Source organism: Lontra canadensis, unplaced genomic scaffold (assembly GCF_010015895.1).
Source record: "Lontra canadensis isolate GAN:19392208 unplaced genomic scaffold, GSC_riverotter_1.0 scaffold24, whole genome shotgun sequence".
NCBI lineage: Eukaryota > Metazoa > Chordata > Mammalia > Carnivora > Mustelidae > Lontra > Lontra canadensis.
Genome location: NW_022631018.1, coordinates 2188717 through 2215309, shown reverse-complemented (window position 1 = coordinate 2215309; position 26593 = coordinate 2188717). Strand labels below are relative to the sequence as shown.

At 41.3% G+C, this 26593-nt stretch overlaps 1 protein-coding gene across 1 annotated transcript in view; it reads left to right on the top strand.

Annotated features, from left to right (window-relative positions):
* The window catches only part of HMCN1 (hemicentin 1), a 471117-nt gene extending 463368 nt beyond the window's left edge, over positions 1-7749 (top strand). The window contains exons 106-107 of the mRNA XM_032862623.1: positions 4403-4529; positions 6272-7749. Coding sequence (XP_032718514.1) covers positions 4403-4529; positions 6272-6638 — 494 coding nt within the window. The 3' untranslated portion in view covers positions 6639-7749. The remainder of the gene's footprint in view (positions 1-4402; positions 4530-6271) is intronic.
* Positions 7750-26593: the final 18844 nt, after the last annotated feature.

The window sequence follows — 26593 nt, the reverse complement described above, 5'->3', positions numbered from 1 at the left end:
TAATCCATAATGTTATCAAGAATCTAAATTATTCTCTCTATAAGATAAATGTTTCAGGTATGTTTATTCTTAATTATTGTATAATGTATCCAGAAGCACTTGGTTAAATGCAGTCGTATGTTCTAAAGCTATTAATATAAAAGCTTTTCAGCTCATCCTGGTAATCTTTTCTTGTAGAATATATAGATTATAAAATGCTTACCCTTTAATTTCTACCATAGTAATTTTCTTATAATATTTAATAAAAAACAGCCTCACATTGTCAGCTAACAGAAGACAGCATGATTTCTCCATCTTTTCCAGCTCCTTTTTTAAAAACCAGGCAGTAGACTAAAGGAGTAGAGTGAATGCCTATAGGGTGCTTAAGCCTGAGGAGATAATAGTAGACAGAAGACAAAAGAAGGCCACCTTCTAGAAGCTCAAATAGTTAAAAAAGCTTTTCAGTGGGAAGTGTTCATTATTATGGAGCAGAAGGCAAACACTTTGAATATTAGACTTTGATATATTTTTGTAGACTCATATTCAGCCATTGGAAATCTGTGAAAGATACCTACACTTTTTTTTTTAATGATTTTATTTATTTATTTGACGCAGAAAGAGAGCACAAGAACGGGGAGCAGCGGGCAGAGGGAAAGGGAGAAGCAGTCTCTCCGCCAAGCAAGGAGCCTGATGTGGGGCTTGATCCCGGGACCCTGGGATCATGACCTGAGCCGAAGGCAGATCTTAACTGCCACCCAGGTGCCCCAAGATAGCTACTCTTATTATGCACATAGGCATGTGTCCAGATTCTGGTCTCCATGCCACCATTTCCATGGGCCCCTGAAGCCCACTGGCCTTCATGTGCCTGCAGGAAGGAATTCACCATAAAAATAAGAGCTAAAATGAAATTTGGTAGATAAGTATGAAGGGAATGTTTGTTTTTTTGTTTGTTTGTTTTTAAAGATTTTATTTAGTTATTTATTTGACAGACAGAGATCACAAGTAGGCAGAGAGGCAGGCAGAGAGAGAGGGGGAAGCAGGCTCCCTGCTGAGCAGAGAGCCCGATGCGGGGCTCGATCCCAGGACTCTGGGATCATGACCTGAGCCGAAGGCAGAGGCTTTAACCCACTGAGCCACCCAGGCGCCCCAGAAGGGAATGTTTTTTATGAGGAAAAAAAAAAAAAAGATAAGGCTAATTACATTTCTTTCACATTTTCCCAAAGGGCTTTTCACTTCATTCTGAGACAATCTCATTTTGCCAAGGAGATAATGCCCTTCTGACAGATAAAATCATAATTAGAACTTGGTTCACAGAGACAATAGGCAAGATTTAACTGAGATATAAATTTGTTTCACACTGTGTTGTATTCCTGTAGGAAAATTAGTCCTAATATAAAACTAGTCATACAAAGCACATTATGTTATTATCAGCACATCTAAGTAAGTAAAAAGCCACGTAAGTGATTTACTCCATATCACTCTAGCTCAGTGTCTTTTTACATTGTGCACACTATTAGCAAGTTTAAACTAAATAATCACACTGCATTTCTTTAGAAAACAGAATGTATTTGAAACCAAATCTAAAATGCTCAGTTTTGAGATGGAAATGATAATTAATTCAGAAATAAAATTTAGGGGCTCCTGGGTGGCTCAGTGGGTTAAAGCCGCTGCCTTCGGCTCAGGTCATGATCCCAGGGTCCTGGGATCGAGCCCCGCGTCGGGCTCTCTGCTCAGCGGGGAGCCTGCTTCCCTTCCTCTCTCTCTGCCTGCCTCTCTGCTTACTTGTGATCTCTGTCTGTCAAATAAATAAATAAATAAAATCTTTAAAAAAAAAAAAAGAAAGAAAATTTAACGGGGCACCTGGGTGGCTCAGTGGGTTAAAGCCTCTGCTTTCAGCTTGGGTCATGATCCCGGGTCCTGGAATCAAGCCCCGCGTTGGACTCTCTGCTCAGCAGGGAGCCTGCTTCCCTTCCTCTCTCTCTGCCTACTTGTGATCTCTGTCAAATAAATAAAATCTTTAAAAAAAAAGAAAAAATATTTAACATTTATTGTTCATCATTCATATATACTGTTTCTTGGAACTGCTTCTCTCTTTTTCTTTCGTTGATAGCAATTTTTCAAGTTATTTAAGAATTCACCAAAGAACTTACAACTTTAACCCAAGTCCAACATACACACGATTATGCAGGTACCAACTCACCTGCTACCATGAAATGATACAATAGTTGCACATGGAAGTGCATTTGACCTTTAGGTCCTGCTTCTGCAGAGGACGGATTTGGGCCCAGTTCATTGTAATCGTTTCCTCCTATACATCAGGATCTATGTTTATTCAAATACCAAAGAGGGAGGAGAATTATAAGTGCCAATAAGCAGCCAGTTGACTTAAGACTTTAAAATGAGTCGTCTTCAATTTTTGCTTGCCTACTCCAAAAAAATTTGAAACCTTACACTTCATTCATACATTTTAGAACTGACTTCTAAAGTTTCTTATCATTTAAATTGTCGTAAAGGGTGTGAATTCTGGCTTTGATGTCCATGTGCTTCAAATATATTCTCATCAATACTTTGGAGCCGTAGATAACCTAGTTAATGGGGAATGATCACTATATAATTTAAAAGTCTGCAGTCGCTGTTAAACCAACCAGCTTGACTGTCAGAAAAAGTCTAAGGTCATTTTTCTGTTCAAGTAGAAGTGTTAGTAGGTGTTCCCATGACAACCAGCTTGCTTCTGAAATCTAATTTACAAGAAAGAGCCAAGACCATTGGTTCGTAACCATGATGAAATAAGGCCTGCCACCATCAATACGAATAACCAGTTTCTCACCCTTCCTATGTGCCTTGAAGCATTTTACCCCTGAGTATCATAAAGAGACTAGGGATGAGTGGAAACCTTTCTTCTGTAAAGCAGAAGGATATAAAATGGGAACGGGGACAAGAGAACTCCAAGCCACAGGAAGTTCTCAGGAAGAGTGCTTTTAGGAAAGAGAACTTGTGGGAAATAAATTTCTGGTTGTGAATGATTCCATGAAATATTTGCCTGCTCTCATATTACTGGAAAGCTTCCATGTGCCACCAGGAGAATGCAGGTACCGCAGTTGGAAATTATTGCTCTAAAATATGGTTCTTAATGTTAGGATCTCAAAATCCCTTAAAAGTGTTGTAGAACCCTATGGACCCACTTCCCAGAAAATCCATCAATTTCAGTGTTGTGCTCTCTATCTCTCCATCTGTCTTTGTCCCTGTCTCTCTCTCTCTTTCTCTCTCTCTCTCTCTCACGCGCGCGCACACACACACACACACACACACACACACTCATACATGCACACACAAAAAGATATTCATTCACAAATCCCCTGGTACTCAAATACACACCCTAAGTTAAAAATCATGGCTCAAGGGGCACCTGGGTGACTCTGTGGGTTAAAGCCTCTGCCTTCAGCTCAGGTCATGATCTCAGCGTCCTGGGATCGAGCCCCACATTGGGCTCGCTGCTCAGCAGGGAGCCTTCTTCCCCCGCCCCCCGCCTGCCTCTCTGCCTACTTGTGATCTCTGTCTGTTAAATAAAAAAAAATTTTTTTTAAAAATCATGGCTCAAAAACATTCATTCTCAGAAAGCTCAGAAACAGTTTCCTTTAGTTCCATCTTGATGTTTCTTAATTATAGCGATTTAAGTGTGTTTTTATTTAACAACTTTGTATAGAGAACAACAAAATAAACAACATTTCATTTGCATGTTTCCCCACTACCCAAGCGGTAGCCAGCACCCTAGAGAGCACATCCCAACCCCATAACCCCTGAAGGTGGATTCGCCACAGTTCAGGTTTGATTAAACTTGGATTATGGTTCTTGGGTCATTCATTTGATCCTGTGTTGTTTGTCCACACACCCCCGCCCAGAACCTCTCTCTCCACAAGAAATGACTGACTTGAATCCATAACTTGACTCCTTTAATTTCCATGATCCTACCTCCCACTCAACACTTTGAACTTATAAAACAAAATACCAGGAAGGATCACTCACATTATAAAGAGGTTCTTCCCTTTACAGAAAGACTCACAAGGGTCCTCTAAATTTTTAGCTTGTTTCTCATGAATTTAAAGGATTGTTTGCTTTACAAAACTCCAATGCACTCTATTTTCCAAATATAAAAAACACCAGAGTTCTCAATAGCTTCCCTTCTACTTTTATAGCTTTTATTTTTCGATGTCCTTTCACAAGTGTTAAAAATTATCCTCAAAGCACTACGGGAACTAGCACACCAGGTATCAGGATCCCCATTTTGTGGTTGAAGAAGCTTAGGTATGGCTACCAGATGCATCCATGGGGACTTGCCATTACGGTCAAGCATTTGCAATGCCTGCTCTCACGGCCTGCTCTGACCCGAATTGCTGACGCTGTGTGTTTCTCGTGCTTTTGCTAGATGTTGATGAGTGTCTGGAGCAGAGTGTGCGCTGTGGGCCAAATCGTATGTGCTTCAACATGAGAGGAAGCTACCAGTGCATCAATACCCCCTGTCCACCCAACTACCAACGGGATCCTGTTTCAGGGTATGTCCTGCCTTCTCTTCTCAGAAATACCTTTTGAAAAGCTTTCTCTCCTCAACCAACAAACCCTGTCTGTTGTCGCATGTAGCTCACAGGACGTCAATAATACCAAGGGGTATGTGGAGTTACAGTGTGTTCCTTCTTCAATGAATGGGTATGAAATGAGTTCATCCTGTGGCAGCCGCTGTAGTCTAAACTATCACTGTTGGTTGCCAAGGTTTTCCCGGAGCGTCTCCCCAGTAGGTAATCCGCCATGCCATATCTAGAATTCTGCCTCAGAGGTGAGCATTTTATGGGGTGATAAAACCTCACCTCCTTTGAAATTTCCTAGTTTGTTTGTGTCGCCTCAGGGTTTTAAGAGCTCTCAGGACTCAGAGCATTCCAAGAAGTACCTTGGCTGTAATCGTGATGACTCACCATGACTCCATGAGAGAATGGAGATGAGCAAGGATGAGTCAGCTGTCTGCCTGCTCATATATGGTCTTGCTTACATTCCCTTCTGTCTGAAACACTATCTTTTATGGGTTCTGAATAAACTACTCTTCCATTTTCTCCCTCCTCTTACAGAAATATCATACTCTGTTCAGGTACCAAGCCAATGGGGTGCTTGAAAACAGAGATAATGGTCATCATGACCAGGACCTGCTAATAAAAAGGTGTTCTGAAACCAGATGCTGGTTGGAGCTCACACTTTGTTTTTCCTCTCAGCAGTGACTACCAAGTTACTGTAACATGATCAAGTGTGGACTGCCCCGGATCCAGCAAAAACGTATTCATAATTGCTTTAGGGGGAAGAGGAAGGGAATAGGAAGGTGAGGGCAAAAATTTAAAAATATTGACTTAAGAAACATCTAAAAATACTATGACTGAAGAACCCATATCTGCATAAAATGGTCCTTTGTGCATTTTTAAAACTTTTTTATTCTCCATTACCAGTGATTTCTGACAGAGAATTTAAAAGTCGTGCCTCAAAAGCAGCCAATGTGGGCTCTGAAAAAAGAAAACATAGTATTTTTAATATAAGATAATGTGGAAAACAAATACAAAAGGAAGAGCTTTTTCCCCCCAGGGATCTTTGTTGACTTTATATTACTTTTAGGAAAATAAACCAAATATCAATAAAATCTACTTCAGCTTTCTGTTTTAGGACAGATGTTACAATTTAAGAATAGCTTGTATTCCTCTCTTTAAAAAGTACTTGTTTCCAGGGGCACCTGGGTGGCTCAGTGGGTTAAAGCCTCTGCCTTCGGCTCAGGTCATGGTCCCGGGGTCCTGGGATCAAGCCCCAATCGGGCTCTCTGCTAGGCAGGGAGCCTGCTTCCTCCTCTCTCTCTGCCCGCCTCTCTGCCTACTTGTGATCTCTATCTGTCAAATAAATAAATAAAATCTTTAAAAAAAAAAAAAAAAGTACTGTTTCCAGTCTATGTAAGATCCTTCTATTTCCAAAACTAACTTTTCATTTTAGAGTAACCGTTGTGGTACTCATACTTACTTCAGTGGGTCAAATTTTGCTGAAGCTGAGAGAAAGAGATTGGAATCTAGACCAGCATACTCTCATAGACATCCGGCCATCTGGTTTGAGTTAGTGGCATAGCACATGGTGTGGGCCTTTTGCTCTCGCCATCAGACTGTCTGCTGCCTTTAATGCCTAAGAGTTGTCATGGGTCATGGTCACCTGCCTCATGCCCTCTCCTGTTTCCAAGCCAGGTAACAATATGCGCTCTGTGTGTTTTTTTCGTCCTTAGGTTCTGCCTCAAGAACTGTCCGCCCAATGATTTGGAATGTGCCTTGAGCCCATATGCCTTGGAATACAAACTTGTCTCCCTCCCTTTTGGAATAGCTGCCAATCAAGATTTAATCCGGCTGGTAGCATACACGCAGGATGGAGTGATGCATCCCAGGACAACTTTCCTCATGGTAGATGAGGAACAGACGGTTCCTTTTGCCTTAAGGGATGAAAACCTGAAAGGAGTGGTGTATACAACACGACCATTGCGAGAACCAGAGACCTACCGCATGAGGGTTCGAGCCTCATCCTACAGTGCCAACGGGACCATTGAGTATCAGACCACATTCATAGTTTATATAGCTGTGTCTGCCTATCCCTACTAAGAAGCTCTCCAGAGCCTAATTCGCATATTTAAACTACATTAATCATGAGCATCCAGTCCCCTTCCAGATTACCAACTCCTGAACAGTTGCCATCTTGGCAACTTGAAAATGGTGCTATGCTCTGTTTTGTGTGCCTTCCTTGGTACTGCTGAGGTATTTTCATGATCCCACCATGGTCATATATTTTGGTAAGGTCTAGAGAAGTCCCTTATTATTTTTCTCTATTTATTACACTGGAGCAGTTACTTTCCAAAGATTATTCCAAAGATTATTCAGAACATCTCACAGGAGGACCTATCAGTGATGTTATAGAGTAGCATAGTAGCTAACTAAGATCATTTTCCTTAAAAAAAAAAACAAAAACAAAAACAAAAATAAAACAAAAAAACCTCACTCAAAGCCAAGTGAATTTTTGAGCATTTGGCCATTTTTAGAATAATAAAACTGCTTGCTATGTGTTTTGATCAAAACTTATTAAATAACTTATAAAGATGCTTTTTTTTTTAAGTATTGATACTCTATAATGGGACTTCTGCACCTATTTTCACCTTAAGGGAAAAAAGAAACACCACTCATTTTAGAAATATAGTGTGGCTTCTAGAATGTTTCTTTGATACCAAATAGTGTTCACGTGGACTGAGCATCCAAAATAAGGATATTATTTTCAGTGATTTTGTGAAATGAGATGAACCACTTATGATAATAGAAAAAAAAATATTGCTTTGTCCTCAGATGATTGTTCATGGCAAGGATCTTTGATATAACCTTCTTTCCCATTGGCTCCATAACTTTTACATTCCAGCATTTTATTTTCCTGTCAAGTGGAAACAACTTTTACAAATACCAATGAGACAGTTTTCTTTGTTTTTCTTAAAAATCTTCTATGTTCAAATTAGCATAAATGTTGAACGTCAATACACTGTATGTGGTGGTAACAGACTCTGGAAGCAATTGCCAAGATGTATTCTATTTTTATGAAATGTATATATATTACCTTGGTGTATTTTCTATATAATATCTTGATGGACTTTTTATATAATTATTTTATAAAACAAAAAACAATGTTACAGTCAAACCAGCCTGAATAAAATTTTCACATCCCTTTTATTAACCTTTTTGAAAACTTAAAATTTGTTTCCTTATAGCTATCCTAGGTGTGAAGATAGTCACATATACACACCTATCTGCATCTACCATATGTAGCCTGACTGAAACAGACTTTAAATGGATTCTCTGAACTGGGTCTGAGTTAACTTTAATTGGTTCTGTGATACAGTCACATTTAATGGAATTAATAACCTGTCTCAAGTGGTAAAGTGAACTCTGTTCATGGGATACAGTGCCAAAATAGTACTTAAATTCCCACCAGTAGTAGTTGCTTGCTTATAAGTACACTGGAGAATATGGAGAAAGAAAATAACGAGTTGAGGGCTTTAAATTCTCAACTGAAGTTCTGCAAAAAGGATATAAAGTTGAATGATGATCTGAGGGAAACCCTTATTTCCTAGAACTGCAGCACCAAGTTTTCTGAAAACCAAACCAAAGGTCTAACTCTGACAGTGACTGGATTACAATACAAATTTAGTTCCTAATCTCACAGGTTCTCTTGTGTTAAAGTTAGAGCACTGATTGAAAAGGAAATATGATGGGGCGCCTGGATTGTTCAGTCGATTAAGCATCTGCCTTCAGCCCCGGTCATGATCCTGGGATCCTGGGATCGAGCCCTGCATCGGGCTCCCTGCTCAGCAGGAGTCTGCTTCTCCCTTTCTCCCTCTCCCTGTTTGTGATCTCTCTGTCTCTGTCTCTCTCTGTCAAATAAATAAATAAAATGTTAAAAAAAAAAAAAGACAATAAAGTATGACCCCACAATTTGGGATAGAGACATGGGAGCAGATTTTGATGAAGCTGGAATCCTTCAGCTCCAAATCTGATATGTCTTCTCTGCCAACAGAAACAGCCCTTCCTCTTTGTCTGAGGAAGTTAATCTTGTCTAAACAACCTGTAACGGCCTCTTCTGAAGTCGTCGCAAAAGACTCTGAGCCTTTTCAGGACCAGCCCTTCTCACTTTTTGTTTCTTCTAGAACCATGACCAGATTTACATCTTTAGATTTCAATAACTAAACCCAAAAAATGAATATTGTATTTTTTTATAATTCATATTTACTATATTTTTTAAAGTAGCCATCTACAACAAAATTTTTTAAATCTGGTCCTTTACCACAGTAGTTTGAAAAGCACTGTAGGGATGCCAAGAACAAAAATTACAACCTACTGTTTCACAGAGAAGAATGTTGAAGTTCAAAGCAATTAAATAACCTGCTGCAGAGGCAATCACTGGGTCGGGGGGGATGGAGAGCTAGGGTTTGGACCCAGGTCCACGAATTACAAAGTCCTACCACTTGTCCATATTTTCAATAAGGAAACCCCTCTCAGCTTCTTCAGAAACATTTACTTAGATCCAAGCATTATGTTTGCAATGTGAACATGAACCAAAACTGCCCTGGTTTCAGCTTTGACAAAAAAATCTTCACATCTACCACGGAACTGGGACCTCATCTCTGGACATGTAGCTGCAGTGATCACTCATCCTTGAAAATCATCAATGGGAATTCAACTATTAGCATTCCGGGGTTCTAACTTGACACTGAAGTAATACCAGTGGACCTCCCCACCATGAACCCGAAAGAATAAGATTTGAAGCCACTTTAAAAATTAAAGCCCTCTACCTTTCCTGTCCTGGAGACTGAGGTTTTAAAATCATTAGGTCAACTAAAATAAAAAAGACTGAAAGTTTAACTGGTTGTTTATCTGAAAGTTCTCAAGAACTGAAATTTGTTTGTTCTCACAATGTACAATATACTGATGGATTGGCTAAATTTATATAAAAAAGGCCCAAGGTTTATAGTTAAATTCAAAGCTGGCCATAGAAATCATTCATATATTTATTTATTCTTTAAAAAAAGTATATGTTGCTGGGGTGCCTGGGTAGCTCAGTCGGTTAAGCAGCTGCCTTCAGCTCAGGTCATGATCCCAGGGACCTAAGACAGAGCCCCACTTCGGGATCCCTGCTCAGCGGGGAAACAGCTTCTCCCTCTCCCACTCCCTTCGCTTGTGTTCCTTCTCTCACTGTCTCTCTCTGTCAAATAAATAAATAAAATTCTGAAAAAAAAATGTCCAATGTTTATTATATACTGGGCTTTCTGATAAACGTGAAGAATACAAAAAATTCAAAGATACACATAGCCCAGTGAGAATTTATATGTAAAAATGAACTATAATTCAATATGGTAATTATAATGAAAGTCTATTCCAAGTGCAGTTGGCCCTAGACAACCAGTCATTAATTTTCTGTCCCTATAGATTTGCCTTTCCTAGATCATTCATATAAGTGAAATTATATAATATGTGGTCCTTTACATTTGACTCTTTCTACTTAGCATAAACTTCTTGAGGTTCATCCGTATTACTAGTATTTCATTCCCCCTTATTGCTGAATAGTCTTCCATTGTGTGAGTGCACGACTTTTACTTACCTGTTCCTCAGTTTCCAGTTTGGGACTATTATGAGTCATAATGCTGTGAGAATTTACACGTACACCTTTGTGTGGACATAGATTTGCATTTCCCCTGCATAGAGACCTTGAATTCCCAAGAACCTAGTAATTTTATGCATAGGGGTCTACTCAAGAGATATCCACATAAGTCTTAGATGTAAATTTGTATTTAAATTTGAAAGAAATTGTCAAACTATTTTTCAGAGTGACTGTACCATTTATATACTCATTAGTGATACATGAGGATTCTAGTTTCTTCATCTCCTCACCAGCACACATTATTATCTATTCTAGTGAGCATTCTAATCTGCATTTCCCTACTGACTGATGTTGTTGAGCAATTTTTTTCTTCTTGGGCTCATTGGCCACTTGGATATCTTTTTTGGCAAGATAGCTAATGAGTTATTTGCCTTCTTAATATGAGGTAAGAGTTTTTTATATGTTCAAGATATAAGTTCTTTGTCATTCCCAGTCTGTGGCTTATCTTTTCACTTTCTTAATAGTTTCTTTTGAAATGCAAAAATTTGATTTTCATTAAATCCAAATTATTGATTTTTTTAATGGATTGTGCATTTGGGGTTTTTTTTTTAAGATTTTATTTATTTGACAGACAGAGATCACAAGTAGGCAGAGAGGCAGGTGGAGAGAGGTGGGGGGAGCAGGCTCCCTGCTGAGCAGAGAGCCTGATTCGGAACTTGATCCCAGGACCCCAGGATCACGACCAGAGCCGAAGGCAGAGGCTTTAACCCCCTGGGCCACCCAGGTGCCCCATGCTTTTGGTTTTGTAGCCAACAAGTCTTTGTCTACCTTAAGGTCACAAAGATTTTCTCCTATATTCTTCTAAAAGCTTTAGAGTTTTAGCTCTTCTATTGGTTTAATTTAGCTCTTCTATGCATTGGTTTAATTTTTGTGTATGATAAGAGATAAAGGTCTAAATTCATTGTGTTGCCTATGGATATCAAGTTGTCCTAGCACCATTTTTGAAAAAGCTAGCCTCATTGAATTGTCTTGACATCATTGTCAAGAATCAGTTGATTAAAAAGTGATCACTGCAGCTTTATAGGAAGTTTTGTGAACAAGGAACAGAAGTCCTCTATTTTTTTTCCTTTTCAAGATTATTTTGACTATGTTGGGTTTCTTACATTTCCACATAAATTTCAGGATCCAACTGTAAATTTCTGCAAAAAGAGCCTTGAGATTTTGATAGATATTATACTCGAATCTGTAGATCAAGTTGGGGGGATAAAAACTATTCCTGAATCATAGAAAAATGGTTGCAAATAGAGATTCTGGAGTCAGATGAACAGCCAGTTTCATTTCCTATGGCATAATCTTGGGCAATTGAATTTCTAAACTTCAGTTTCCCTATCTTTAAAATGGGGGCATTAGCTATACCTGCTTCTACTTCTTCAGAATCAAAAGATATATTTTCTCTGGAGTCTTTAGGACAGTGCTTCTTGTTAGCTGATGTTACCATACTGTCATTTCTTGTTCTGCCAGGAACAATGTAGGCACTAGAGATAAAGAGTTACAAGCTGAAGAATTCTCTCAAAGAGTGGGATTGCCCTGAGTTCTGTGTTTTTGTTGCTTTGGGTGGGTGGGAGATAAGAAGATAGCTTTGGTGCTGGTGGGGGACAGGGAAGATAAAACTTACTAGGAAAACATGTAAAAGGGATAAAACATTAGCTCCACCAGCAGCCTTTAAAAAAAGAAAAAATGGCTTTACATTCGTTCAACCAACACAAACCCCTGCTCACTATGCCCCACAAAAAATTGCTAAAGAAAGCCTTATTCTTTTATCTTCCTCTCCTGTTTGAGCCCTGGTTTTCTCTTCTAAGCTTATGTCCATTTTTAATTGATTTCACAGACTAATGTGCCCATAGAGGGGTGTGTGTGAGCATGTGTGTATTTATGTATGTCTTAGGGGGACAAGTATCATTTGACTCAAGCCCAGAGAGAAGCCCTGTGTTCTAGCTACCCTAAGAATGTTCCCAAAGACAATAATGCACTTTGACCCAATGGGACAAACAAAGTCTTTAGTTGTTACATGATTTTTCTGGCACTAAGAGGCTTCCCTGCGCCCTGAGCCACACTGTTGTCCTACTGGTTTTCAGGTTCCCAGCATGTCTGATTCTCAGGCTTGTAATCCACATCGTCCTGATGTTTCCAGTTTCCTCCACCTCTGAGTCAGACAGCGGGATAGAGACAAGCTCTGCGAGCTCTGGCCCGGGCTCCCAAATAAAGTAGTTCCATGTGTGGAGGCAGCGCCTGACATGTCCCGTTGGCCACAGGTTGTTCCAGCTCCGTAGGGAGACTGAAAGAATGTACCAACAGACTTGCCCAGGTATCTAAAACACATTTTCAAAATGTCAAGCGACCCTTGATGACCGGTCTGCTGATTAACTGCAGTGTCCCAGGGGTCCTCGAAGGGGACAAGCTGAGGCCAAGTTTTCGGTATGTAATCACTTCTCTCTGCACTGAGTCAGAAAGCTCACCGCCAAGCTGGAGCAGCAGTAGAACATGCAACTGGTCAGAAAGGTTGTAGTTTCCCCATCCTCGTCCTCTGCCAAGATTCTGTTTCAAATTCACTATTCTCAGAGGAACAGCCTGGGAATTTGGAAGTTCTTCACAGTGGTTTCTGGATGAGCTCCTCCTTTCCCATTTGTACCACCTCAACCCTCAAACCGGCCATGATGCACCTCAGCCGCATCGTCTCCCATCCTTGTCCATTCTCCCTCATTTCCCGTCAGCCTGCACTCGTAGCCGCATCATGGACTATCAGGATTTGTCTCTCTCTGTCTTGGGACCTGCAGTAAGATTCACAGGTGATTAGAGAGGATATTAAGCCAGCAACCAAGACCCTCAACCAACCATCTGCACCCAGTCACAATTGGTTTGCACAGATGGATAAGCAAAGTTACGACAACAATACGGGCTGGTGTGGAGCTGGGACACCTTTGGCTTGCACTATGAGTAGGGCCAAGGACTTCACCAAAATCAGACAAAGGGACATTTTTGGCTTCTTCTTCCTGGGACTTCCATAGTGGCATGAGAGATGGATTATAGAATTCAGGAGAAATTGTGGAACTCGAGGGAGGAAGCTTCAAGAAAGCGAGTACGCCAAATAGAACCTCCAGCTTTTAACCCTTCCATTCTTTCTACTAAAGGCTTCCCTCCTTAGCACCAGCAGGAGGTTCAGAATAATCACTGACAGTAAGACTGCTGCTTGCTATCAGACAAAAGAACTGTCTTTACAATGGACATGGGGCGGGTATGTGCTAGGGTGAGCGCTGTGGATTGTGTAAGCCTAATGAATCACAGACCTGTACCCCTGAAGCAAATAACACATGATATGTTAATAATAATAAAAATAATTGTCTTTACAATAAAGAACTCCCACAATGACAAATGAGAAACTGTACATGAAACAACTTTAATAAACATTCTGTTAAAAAAATGAAATATTGAAATTTAGATGAACACTTGTATCTTTTAACCTCTCTTGGTCAGCTTCTCCACAAACTTACAAATTATTTATGTACTTTATACTTATTAAAGTATACCTTTTTTAATGTTAAAAATTTAACATCTTCACATCTTCCCATGGTCATCCTTCTGTGCACACAAGGCCCTGCCTTCTCTTTGTGCATTCAAATTCCTCTTCTTATAAGAATATGAATCAGATTGGATGAAGGCCTGTCCTAATGACCTCATTTCAACTTCAACACATTTTTTAAGGCCATCTCGCCAAAGAGTCATATTCTTTTTTTTTTTTTTAAGGTCTTTTTATTTATTTGACAGAGAGAAATCACAAGTAGGCAGAGAGGCATGCAGAGAGAGGAGGAAGCAGGCTCCCCGCTGAGCAGAGAGCCCGATGCAGAGAGCCCGATGCGGGGCTCGATCCCAGGACCCTGAGATCATGACCTGAGCCGAAGGCAGAGGCTTAACCCTCCGAGCCACCCAGGTGCACCCAAACAGTCATATTCTGAGGTATAAGGGGCTGGTGCTTCACTAGATGACACAGTTCATCTATAGTAATAGGATCTGGTAATTATCTGTTTACATGATTCTTCCTCTAAGTCTATACCAATGCATTTGTTAATAAACAAAATATCCTCTACACTTAGCACAGTGCATGGCATACAATGGGATTGAATGAATGTTTATGGGTGAATATACATTTGCCTAACATAGTTGTGGTTAGTGGGGAGAATGGGGAGATTTTAGGGATGTGCTTAGCTTTAAGGGGAAGGAAAAAGCCTTCTGTGTTGAGTATAAACTTCAAGGCCCTTGAAAGTTTCTCAGAAGCTCGTCTTTGATGGCATCTTTGCCTCCAGAAGAAAGACCTCTGAAGTTATGGCTAACGAGATTTAAAACTGCCAATTTCTGCCGTGCTGTGTTATCTTCAGAGAATACTCAGGTTCACCTGCCTGTGAACTGGGGCATGAAAACCGCTCAAAGAGTTAAGAGTTCAGCGGAACACAGGCAAAATCTTGGCAGTACAGGAGAAGACCAAATGAAAAATGTAGTGAGAGGCTGAGAAGGATGGGTACTAAACAGATCAGCTGTTTTGATGTCAAGGAGACAAAAGGAGATTGAAGAAATCGGGGGCAATCCATAGAAACATCTGGACGGCAAATGAAAAATTCAGTCCTTTTTCCCAGATGTTTGATCCACACATTCCCTAGTGTCTGAAAGCATTCAGAAGAGCGGCTCAATGCTTCATCTTCCTCCTGGATCTCTCTCCTGTGTTCAGGCAGTCAAGCTTCTCATGCTCTTGACTCCCAGTATATTCAGGGCCTAAAACACAGCGACTTACTAGTGCCAAATGATTACAGCTGGACAAGATTTTGTGTGTATCCTCTGGCATTCCAGCATGTGGACAGTAGTACTACACACAGTAGTCCAAGATGGGCAGTGAGACGTACGGGCCCATCTGGGTACTGCGTACCTCTGACTACTTCCCACCACGTGTGAGGCCGAGTTGGAAGACAGAGGTCGCTTTCCACCATAATGCACTCCAAAAGGCATCCTCCTTTCGGGATAGACAAACACAGTAGAAAGGATGTGTAATATGCCCAAGGAAGGAAACAGATTTTGAGACTCACTGTCCTGAATTAGCATATGAAAAGAGGTTCTGTGGGCCCAGTGGGGAAAGAAGGGATGGTTCACAGACGGTGGTTTTCCTCTTGTCCTCCTTTGAAAACTGAACTTTTTCATGTGGTATCTTTGAGGGTTATTGGCTTGAGAATTTAAGGGGCATTCTTTAAGTGACTTGAATACAGGAGAGAGTGAAAAGAGACAAAGTCTACTCACTCTTGGGCGACAGTATTAAGTACCTATAAGCAGGACTGCGGTGGCTCATCTCAGTGTAGACTTCTTTCCCATGTTACAGCACCGCATGGGAGGTCATGTGATAAGGACAAGCACAAGGTACAATTAGGGCATAGGTAGGGTGGGGAAGAAGGAATCCCCAAGGAATATCACAGCAAAACTAAAAATCTGAATCACAAAAATATGAATTAACCCTTATTGAGCCAGACACAGCTCTACACACTTTAAGTGTCATTACCTAAATTTGTTCATGAATATTTCAATAATCCCCTGAGGGAGACTCCGTAGTTTCCCGCTAGCTTATAGTGAAAAAACAGAGGCATAAAAAGTAAGGTCAACTGCCCAAAGCTAATGAAGTTAATAAGTGGCAGCGCTAGGATGGAAAACCAGGTCATCTTTGGTTTCTCTGTGCTTCGCTGTGCAAGGAATGACCAAGAGTTCCCCAGGCAGCAAGGAAGGAGAAGGACAGGGACAAAGGCCATTCTCTAAAGAGGTCATGGGGTTTTGCAGAAGCCCGAGGTGAGTTAGTAGTTCAGGGCGTCTGAGTGGCTGCAGAAGCAAGCAGATGCCCAAGTATGAAGGGTCCCATAAATCCTTTTAAGGAGTTTCGGCTTTTCGTCCAGAGTAATGGGAAACAGAATTTGTTCTGAGAGACCCAAAAGGGCTAGGCTTCATGAAAGTAACCCTGCGATGTTGGTCCTCATCCCAAGCTGAGGAATGTTATAGGACATTCAGGAATGGATTGTTTTGTACTTTGCTAATGTTCGTTTATCTTTTATACAACAAAATGATTGAAGGCTCTTATTCTAGGTGGTGAAGTCCAATGAGTTTTAGTCTCATCTGTCTCAAATAAGAAGATACCAGACACTTTGGCAAAAGAGTCCAGGAATTTAGATGTAGACTTCCTGGCCCCAGCAAACCAGGACTATATGTCTCAGAAATGGGACCACCTCAAATATCTGAAGTTACCAAACGTTGCTTCTCCTGCAAAGCCAGAATTTCCATTAAAAAGCAGAGCACCCTTACTGCAGCTGATATATGGGGTGTTTCTTGCCTCGTGTTAATTTTCATTCCCTGGCTGAGGACGAAGTGGCCCACAATGATAGAAGAGTTGCAGAAAGAAATAGAGCACCAAGCAGCACTTGGAAAGCCATTACAATAGGTGGCAAAATTCCTAACTACTTGTTATCAAGCAAGAGTAAATACATGCAAGAATGAAATTTACTAAATTGACATCATCGAGCCATCTTTTTTGCAATTTTGTATTTCCCTTTGAAAGGAACCCCACAATCCAAATTATCTGATTGCACTCTAGGAAAATGTTCCTTAAGAGGAGAAATACGTATTTATATGGTACGTAAAAAGGAAATATGTACATATATAGAGACACACACAAAGAGAAAAAGAACACTTGTGCTTTTTCCCATGTAGCACCAAAAACTAGCTTTCATTCAAAGCAGATGAGAATGAATAAGAAGTAATGTCCTTATCCATCCTCTCAGCTTGCTGTCTTCAGAGTATTATCGTACAGACTAAAGGTTAAAAAAAAGAAATGGAGACACTTTAATCTTTCTCACACCTCAGGAGCCTCGTTCCCATAAACTGATTTTTCAGTACCAGTTGCTACATCTGGATTCTGAACAAATGAAACTGAGCTCTCTTCCCCTCCAGTTAAAACAGACACATGCATCTGTCCTCAATTGACACACACCCAGCTAAAATGTTGCAGCATTGGCTGGCCTTTTGTCATTGCTCTCTTGAGAGTACAGTAACTATCATCTGGCTCTGTTGGATCAAAGAAGGACATGCATTTGATGTAGGGCTGTTCCTTTACAGAACACTTCATCATGATTACCTCTTTGGCAACATGGTATGGAGATGAAAAATAGGCATCCTTTGATATGCAACAGAAACAATGACCAGACCTACAGACTGAACTTGACGGTTGGCCTGCTAGTCTCTTTCAAACTGTGGCTTCCAGAGTTCCTCCATTCTTCAGAGCTTGCTTCAGATGTCGGGTTGGAGGAAACCTTGAAGTGTGAGCCAAATTCAGGGAGGGAGAGATTGTTGATATGTCTGTTCCAATAGAGAATTGAGGATGCACCAACGGTTTATCTGGAGACCCCAGTGTGCCAAACAGTAGGGTTGTTTTAGGCTGTCTTAATCTCTGCTCCTAATCAGAGACCTCTGTTTCAGAAATGTTGGCTACCCCAGTTTGTTCACACTTATTATGACTATTCAGGATGAGAAGCTGAAGGTCATTTTACCCATGAGGAAGCTGAGGTCCAGAAAGGACGAATGATATGGGTAAGGTCAAGTCAAGTGTTTAGGTCCCACCTTGGGCTGGATGCGACTCAATAGAGCATTTCACAGTCTTTTTCATTTTTCGTCACATTTGTAAATTTCAAATTTTACCTTGGTCACCTGAGTGTGGATAATGGAAATAATCCTAATGAAAATAAACGCAGGAAAGACTTTGTCAGTGGTGGTGTGGACATATGGTATAGAGTGGAATAACGGGGCCTGCCTGGATGGCTCAGATGATTAGGCATCTGCCTTTGGATCAGGTCATGATCCCAGGGTCCTGGGATCCAGCCCCGCATCAGGCTCCCTGCTCGGCAGGAGTATACTTCTCCCTCTGTCTCCCCACTGTCCACCTGCTTGTGCTCTCTCACTCTCTCTGTCAAATAAATAAAATAAATCTTAAAAAAATATGTATAGAGTGGAATAAGGAATAGACTATAGGGAACAGAATAAGACAAAGGATAAAGAAAAAGAAGAGAGTTGAATTTGGTTGAAATAGGTTGAAAGGTTGTCCCCCTTAAAGTCCTAACACTTAATAGCTGTGAAAATGACCTTAGTTGGAAATGAGGTCTTTGCAAATACAACGAAGTTAAGATGAGGTCATTAGAGTGGGTCGGTTTTTTACCTAAGGTCAATCCCTCTGCCTACAGGGTGGGGAGTCATGCGTAGTGTGTAGGACTGCTGGTCCTCACAGGGCCTTATCTAGACGCCTCCACACACAAAAGTCAAAGTAAAGAGAGCTCACCTTTTACCATCCTCCTGCCTGGGACTTTGCAGGTGACACCAGTGACACAAAGGACCCAAAGAAGAAGGGATGCTTGAAGGATTCAAGGCAACGTTGTGCTTATGCATTGTCAACTGCTACATCCCGGCCACACTGTTCTGCTAAGATGTGATTACTTCTTTCTTCTTATTTTTCTTCAATATTAATAGTTGTTTCTTGTATGTACTTCTAAAGTACATCTTTGTCCCTTGAGAATGATTTCTAGGGGCACCTGGGTGACTCAGTTGGCTAAGACCTGATTTCCAGTCAGGTCATGATCTCAGGATCCCGGGATGGAGTCCAGTGTGGGGCTCCCTGCTCAGCGGGGAGTCTGCTTGAAGATTCTCTCCCTCTTCCTTCACCCCTCCTCCCACTTGCACTCACTCATGCACTCTCTCTTTCAAATAAACAAGTTAAAAAAATGATTTCTGGAGGCAGAATTCCTGAGTCAAAAATTATAACTCCCGACATTTCTGAAACATATGTCCAAGTTGCTCGGAGAACAGACTGTATCAGTTTGCACTCCCAAGTAGAAAACATCTGATTTTTTCAAGTTCAAACCACACCGTACTCGTTAAAATGGCAAAATATGTGCATTTTATAGTAAACTTACCTATTTGCGAATCTACCTATAAACTATAAACCCGATAAGGATCATTTTGAAGGTGACATGTTTCTTTAATCTTTATTAGAGTTCTCTTTTAAAAACTTTTTCTTCTTTTAAGATTTTTATTTCTTTAGTTGAGAGAGAGAGCATGAGCCGGGGGGGGGGGGGGGCTGGCAGTGGGGGTAGGTAGTGCAGAGAAGCAGGCTCTGGGCTCAGCAGGGAGCCCGATGTGGGGCTTGTTGTGGGGGATGTGGGGCTCAATCCCAGAACTCTGGGATCATGACCTGAGCTGAAGGCAGACGCTTAACCCACTGAGCCACCCAGGTGCCCCTAAAAACTTGTTTTTTTTTTAATTTGCCAGTGTACCTCAGCACCTGTGTAACAGACAACAGGTAGTGCATAACAAAAATGTAAATAAATGAATATGAATTAATTTCTGAATGAATGACCAATTTGAATGGAAATCAATAATATTGCAGAGAACACTATCAGTGTTTTTTTTTTAAATAGAAATTTCTTTAATCAGTAATAGGACAAACAATTCCAACAAGAAAGAGTACATTATCAAGATTTTTGCCAAATATTATTTTATTTCTCTTTCATCTTTATTAATAAAGTACAAACACAATCACAAGCATCAGATACAAAAGTGAAAAGTAAATCTCTTTCCCATTTCTGTGCCTGAATTGCCTTCTTTGCTTCCAAGAGGCAACTACCATTACAGCCAAATAACATTTTTAAATGATATCAATACACTAAGAAGCATTCCCCAGATTCCATCAATCAATGAACACCATTCCTATAGATAAAAGCATGCTTTGCAGAACATTCCACAATTCCTCTTTTCTACCCTTGGATGAAGATTCAGCGTGGAGGCCTCCATGATGATGGGTGACATCTGGAGGCCAACATCACTTCCCACACTCTGGAGAAAGAAACAAACATCTGTGGAGTGTCTGCCTTGCCTTTCCAGACGGCCCGAGAGCACGTTTGTGTGTTCCAAGGGTGACATCCACTGGTGCACAATTAAAACTGCATGTGGGTCAGGCCTTCTAAGATCTGCAGAGGGGCATCTGGGAGGCTCAGTCCTTAAGAGTCCCTTCGGCTCAGGTCATGATCCCAGGGTCCTGGTGTCAAGCCCAGAATCAGGCTCCCTGCTCAGCAGGAAGCCTGCTTCTCCCTCTCCCACTCTCCCTGCTTGTGTTCCCTCTCTCACTGTCTCTCTCTCTCTCTGTCAAATAAATAAAATCTTTAAAAAAAAATCTGCAAATGAGAAATCCTTAACTTAGACGTTATGCAGGGCACCGTGTATATCAGACATCTATCCATGCAATACTCCTAAATTTCTAAGGAGAGTGACCAGTCTTGCCTACTTTGAATCTTAGGAAAGAAGATCTAATAAACACCAGGTCTAGATATGCTACTTCTGGACATGCATTCATTTGCAGCACAAATAAGATCTAGCATGACTCCGTGTCCATTCCTGAGCGCCTCACACAGGACTGGGAATGGTGATGAAAAAAAAAACAGTCATGCCTCAAGGATACTTTCAAATAAAAAAAAAGAGATGAGCAGGGGCACCTGGATGGCCCAGTGGGTTAAGCGTCCAACTCTTGATTTTGGCCCAGGTCCTGAACTTGGGTTTGTGAGATCAGCCCCATATCCGACTCTGGGCTCACCCTCCCTCTCCCCAAAATAAATAAATAAATCTTTTTAAAAAGGAGAGTGATATGCAGATGTAGTGAAAAGAAGGGTCATCTGTACCCCAATGTTTATAGCAGCAATGGCCACGGTCGCCAAACTGTGGAAAGAACCAAGATGCCCTTCAACGGACGAATGGATAAGGAAGATGTGGTCCATATACACTATGGAGTATTATGCCTCCATCAGAAAGGATGAATACCCAACTTTTGTAGCAGCATGGACAGGACTGGAAGAGATTATGCTGAGTGAAATAAGTCAAGCAGAGAGAGTCAATTATCATATGGTTTCACTTATTTTTGGAGCATAACAAATAACATGGAGGACAAGGGGAGTTAGAGAGGAGAAAGGAGTTGGGGGAAATTGGAAGGGGAGGTGAACCATGAGAGACTATGGACTCTGAAAAACAATCTGAGGAGTTTGAAGTGGCGGGGGGGTGGGAGGTTGGGGGAACCAGGTGGTGGGTATTAGAGAGGGCACGGATTGCATGGAGCACTGGGTGTGGTGCAAAAACAAGGAATACTGTTATGCTGAAAATTTAAAAAAATTAAAAAAAAAAGTGAGATGAGACATGTACACCGATGATAGGACATGGCAAATCTTGCTTTCATCTGTACACTTGCTCGGTCTTGATACATGATTTCCTTTAATTCTCACAGTTCCCAAATAAGCAGAAGGTAACATATAGATAGGAACCCTAAGGCTCCGAGAGATCAAGTGGCCTGCCCCAGCTACACAACGATAAATGTTTGATTACAATTCAGCTGGATTCCAAAGTCCAAGTTTCCAACATCACCCAATCCAATCCCTCAGCTTCACTCGTAGATCAAAGTTGATGCATATTATTCTCTAGCCTGTGTCTTGGGTTTGAAAAGGAGATACCTACCACAGATTCAGTCAGAAATTTCTATTCCGGGGCACCTCGGTGGTTCAGTGGGTTAAAGCCTCTGCCTTCGGCTCGGGTCATGATCCTGGGGTCCTGGGATCGAGCCCCACATCGGGCTCTCTGCTCAGCAGGGAGCCTGCTTCCCTCTCTCTATCTGTCTGCTTCTCTGTCTACTTGTGATCTCTCTCTGTCAAATAAATAAATAAAATCTTAAAAAAAAGAAATTTCCATTCCTATAAAATTAGTCCCTTATGAACCTATTAGCAGACATAGCAACATTATAAATATGTAGAAAAAGAAATCTTGAAAGTCATCAGAATTGGTAAACCATGTTCTTGTTAAATTTCCTACCAGCTTCTTTATTAGCAGACTTGTTGCAACAATATCATTTCTTGTTTGTAATTTCTTGTGACCTAAACTTTCCGAGGAAAAGAAATTCTGCCTGGCACCCTCATGCTCACCAAAACACACCCCAACTTTGTCATGGTTTGATCAGAAAAGCAAACCCACTAGGACATTCCCTATTACATGTATGTAATAGGGAATTATTGGAGAGATTTGACCTCACAGCTATGGGAGCTGGGCAAGCAATTTACTTTCTGTTGTTAATGCACAGCTCTTGCTGGACCTGTGGTCACAGGACAGACAGACAGGAAGGAAAGAGGGTTGTAAAGTGAGGGAGAGGGAGAGCACTGACACATCAGAACCTATTGAGAAAGCCGGGATCCGTGTTGAACTTTTCCAGGTGCCAAGCCACCAAGCCACCAACTTCAGTGATGCAAGTGATCCTAGAGGAGGAGCTGGCACTCTTCCCTACAGACCTAAACATGCGCTTGGTCTAGACGTCGACGCTGAACGATGAGTGTGAGGACAAGTCCGGCAGGAGCTAGAAATGTCCACAGTGGTCCCATGCAGAGAAGACGAGCCGGCAGATCCAGGAGCATGGGTGAAAGCTGCGCGACTCGCCGGAGTGTGATTGTGCATTTCCATCATCCAAATCATGTGCCCCACACTAGCCTGGAACCACACAATGAGGGAAATTCTGGGAAATACGGTTCCAGCTTGAATACATGGACATAAGATGAAACAAAATACGATACATGAGATTTACTTTGCATGATGTTTTATTTAAATATGAGTTATTTCTCTCTCTAAATCATTGCTGAGGCCAATCTCTGGCTTATTTAGCTAAATTCATATGTCAATTCCAGTCTAAGAGCCAGATAATAACTAAGAAAATATGTTTCCAGTCATAAGGAAGAAACAGAAAGAACACTTTGTTTCACCTAACGAAGGTGTCTTGTAGGGAATAAGAGAAATAAGGAATGGGCACGAAAGCCATCTGCCTTCTGAGAAAACCCCAAATTCTTCAACAATCTCAAATCCACCAGGGGGCACCTGGGTGGTTCGGTCATTTAAACATGCAACTTTTGGGGTGCCTGTGTGGCTCAGTGGGTTAAGCCTCTGCCTTCGGCTCAGGTCATGATCTCCAGGTCCTGGGATCAAGCCCCGCATCAGGCTCTCTGCTCGGCAGGGAGCCTGCTTCCTCCTCTCTCTCTCTCTCTCTGCCTACCTCTCTGCCTACTTGTGATCTCTGTCTGTCAAATAAATAAAATCTTTAAAAAAAATAAATTAAATAAACATGCAACTCTTGATTTCAGCTCAGGTGTTGATCTCAAGAGTCGGGAGATCGAGCCCTGCACCCACTCTGCATCCAGCAGGGAGTCTGCTTCCCTTTCCCCGTCCTTCTGCCTCTCCCTCCGCTCCCATGCTCTGTCTCTCAAATACATACATACATACATGCATACATACATAAAATATTTAATAATAATAATAATAATCACAAATGCACCTGACTTCCTCCTATGCGCTCACCCCAAGAAGCATGTATTACTTAAGTTAGGCCGGCTGGAGGACTAGGCCTTTTTTTTTTTTAAAGATTTTGTTTATTTATTTATTTGACAGACAGAGATCACAAGTAGGCAGAGAGGCAGGCAGAGAGAGAGAGGAGGAAGCAGGCTCCCTGCTGAGCAGAGAGCCCGATATGGGGCTCGACCCCAGGACCCTGGGATCATGACCTGAGCCGAAGGCAGAGGCTTTAACCCACTGAACCACCTAGGCACCCCCAGGACTAGGCATTTTTTTTTAAATTTTTATTTATTTTGTAAATTTCTTTTCAGTGTTCCAGAACTTATTGTTTATGCACCACACCCAGTGCTCTGTGCAATACGTGCCCTCCTTAATACCCACCACCAGGTTCACCCGACCTCCTACCCTCCACCCCTCCAAAACCCTCAGATTGTTTTCAGAGTCCACAGTCTCTCATGGTTCATCTACCCCTCCAATTTCCCCCAACTCCCTTCTCCTCTCCATCTCCCCATGTCCTCCGTGTTATTCCTTATGCTCCACAAGTAAGTGAAACCATATGATAATTGACTCTCTCTGCTTGACTTATGTCACTCAGCATAATCTCTTCCAGTCCCATCCATGTTGATACAAAAATTGGGTATTCATCCTTTCTGATGGAGGCATAATACTCCATAGTGTATATGGACCATATCTTCCTTATCCATTTGTCCGTTGAAGGGCATCTTGGTTCTTTCCACAGTTTGGCGACTCTAGGCCTAGGCTTTTTTAATACAACCCTTTACATCAGGAGATTCCATCTGCTCATGACCTTATGAAGCTGGAATCCAAGGCTACACCCTCCCTTTATGCATTGCATGACTCTGTACACACGGTGGCCACACACAGGCTTCCCCCCCACCCCTCCTTGACATTACTGAGGTAGCAACCAGAGCAAGTAATGCTGGAGGCTTCCAAAATTCTTCAGAGAGACACTCCTCAACAGCATTTCATTGAGACCGGGACCCCAACAGCAGTGGAATCGGTCTCTGGTGGTTACAATGGATTTTCTCACATTTAGCTATTTCTAAAAGCTCTTCACAGATGCGGTGGATTGAAGGGAAACTAATAATTTATTAATTAAAAGCAGCTTAGTTCTTTTTTTTAATATTTTAAACATTTCAATCATTTATTTATTTATGTATGTATTTATGTATTTGGAGAGGGAAAGAGAATCTCAAGCAGATGCCCCCACCCCCCGCCGCAAACATGGAGTCTGACATGTGGCTGTATTTCATGACCCCAAGATCATGTCCTCAGCTGAAATCAAGAGTTGGACACTTGACCTACTGAGCCACCCAGGTGCCCCCAAAAGCAGCTTAATTCTTATGAAAATAATCCATGTACAATTTGAATGTCTGTTAGCATAGAAGTACTAGCTATAGTTTTCTGGTTCTCAGTGGACCTTAAAAGTCTGAGTTTACCTAATTCCATTCTGTTCTTTCAGTTATATTTCTTTTGTAATGTCACCTTTCATAACAAAGTACATGACAGATCAAAATATAATACTGTCTCCATGTGACTACTTAAGGAAGCCAGATATCATACTCTTCAGAAGTCTATACTGAAGTGGATAGGAGACCTATGAGAAGCCAAAGAAAAGTTCTACTAAATTTCATCATATAAATCAAAGCCTGCCCTATGTTGGCGAATCATCATGATTTAATTAGGCTGAGGGCATAGCTGCCTTTTGCATACTCCAAGCTGAGACACCCTAGACATGCATCACTTGCGAGCTAGTTATGATTACTTTGGGATCTCATCAAAGTATTGAGTTTAAATTATTTTTAGACTACATGGATAGAATATAGACACAATGTATGAGGTTAAATAAATCAATATTTTGCATTCCATATTGAAAACCACTACTGGTAGAAAATGAATTCTTAAAAGTAAAATCATTATATAGCATAAGAAAGGAAGTATGAAGGGATTATTAAATGCCAGAACGCTGAGCACAAAAATACAAGGCATTGCTGCATTTGGCCAACAGAAATTTCTGTGCAAAAGTCCATGCTTGCATGACAAACAAATAGAGCAGCCTTCCAACCGACATCAGAATAAAAAGAAACCATATTGCATGAATAATGCTAAAGCATCACTCAAAACTCAAGCCTCCATGTCTAAAAGGCATTAAAAAATTCAGGGACTCAGAGAATAATAAAGGCTTAACATAAATGGGCACCCAATCCCAGAGACTGGGTGATATGAAAAGAGAAGCTGTGGGAGATTCTACAAAAAGAAGGGTCAACACACGGATAGTGCAGTGTCTTTGTGGACTCATTAAACAGGTGTGTGTGCCTTCAGCTCTGCTTGGAAGACCAAATGCAAAATTGTTCACCGATGGCACGGATCTAATAAGGCCTTACTGCTTTTCTCTGCTGAAGAAGATTTATACCAAGAAGACTTCCCTCTGATATGTTCAGTGGAACACAGTCATGTTCACATTTCTTTAAACCACATTTTATATTCTTGAGAGAGGAAGGGAAATTCATATTTATTATGTTCCTAGTCTATGCCACATACTAAGTTGTGTATTTTTCTGATTAATCTCCTATAACAGCATCACTTTCTTTCTTTCTATCTTTTCTATTTACCTTTGAAGAAGTTGAAGTTCATAGAGGTGAAATAATATTTTGTAGGTGATAAGTGGAAGAGCTTCCTTGGGATCCAATTCGTTCTGATTCCAGATCCAGACACTCTTTGCAGGACGCCATTCTGTTCTTGACGGCAATGCCGCACCACCCGCTGGCCTTGCCTTTGCTCAGGCGCTCCTTTGGCATGAGCCCTTGGGTACCAGTTCTCTGCTGCAGAGCCCCGCTCTGGTGTCCTGGAGATTTTGTAATCCCCAAACCTCTATCACCTCTTTCAGAGTCTTTTTTGGGGGCTGGGAGGGAGCAGA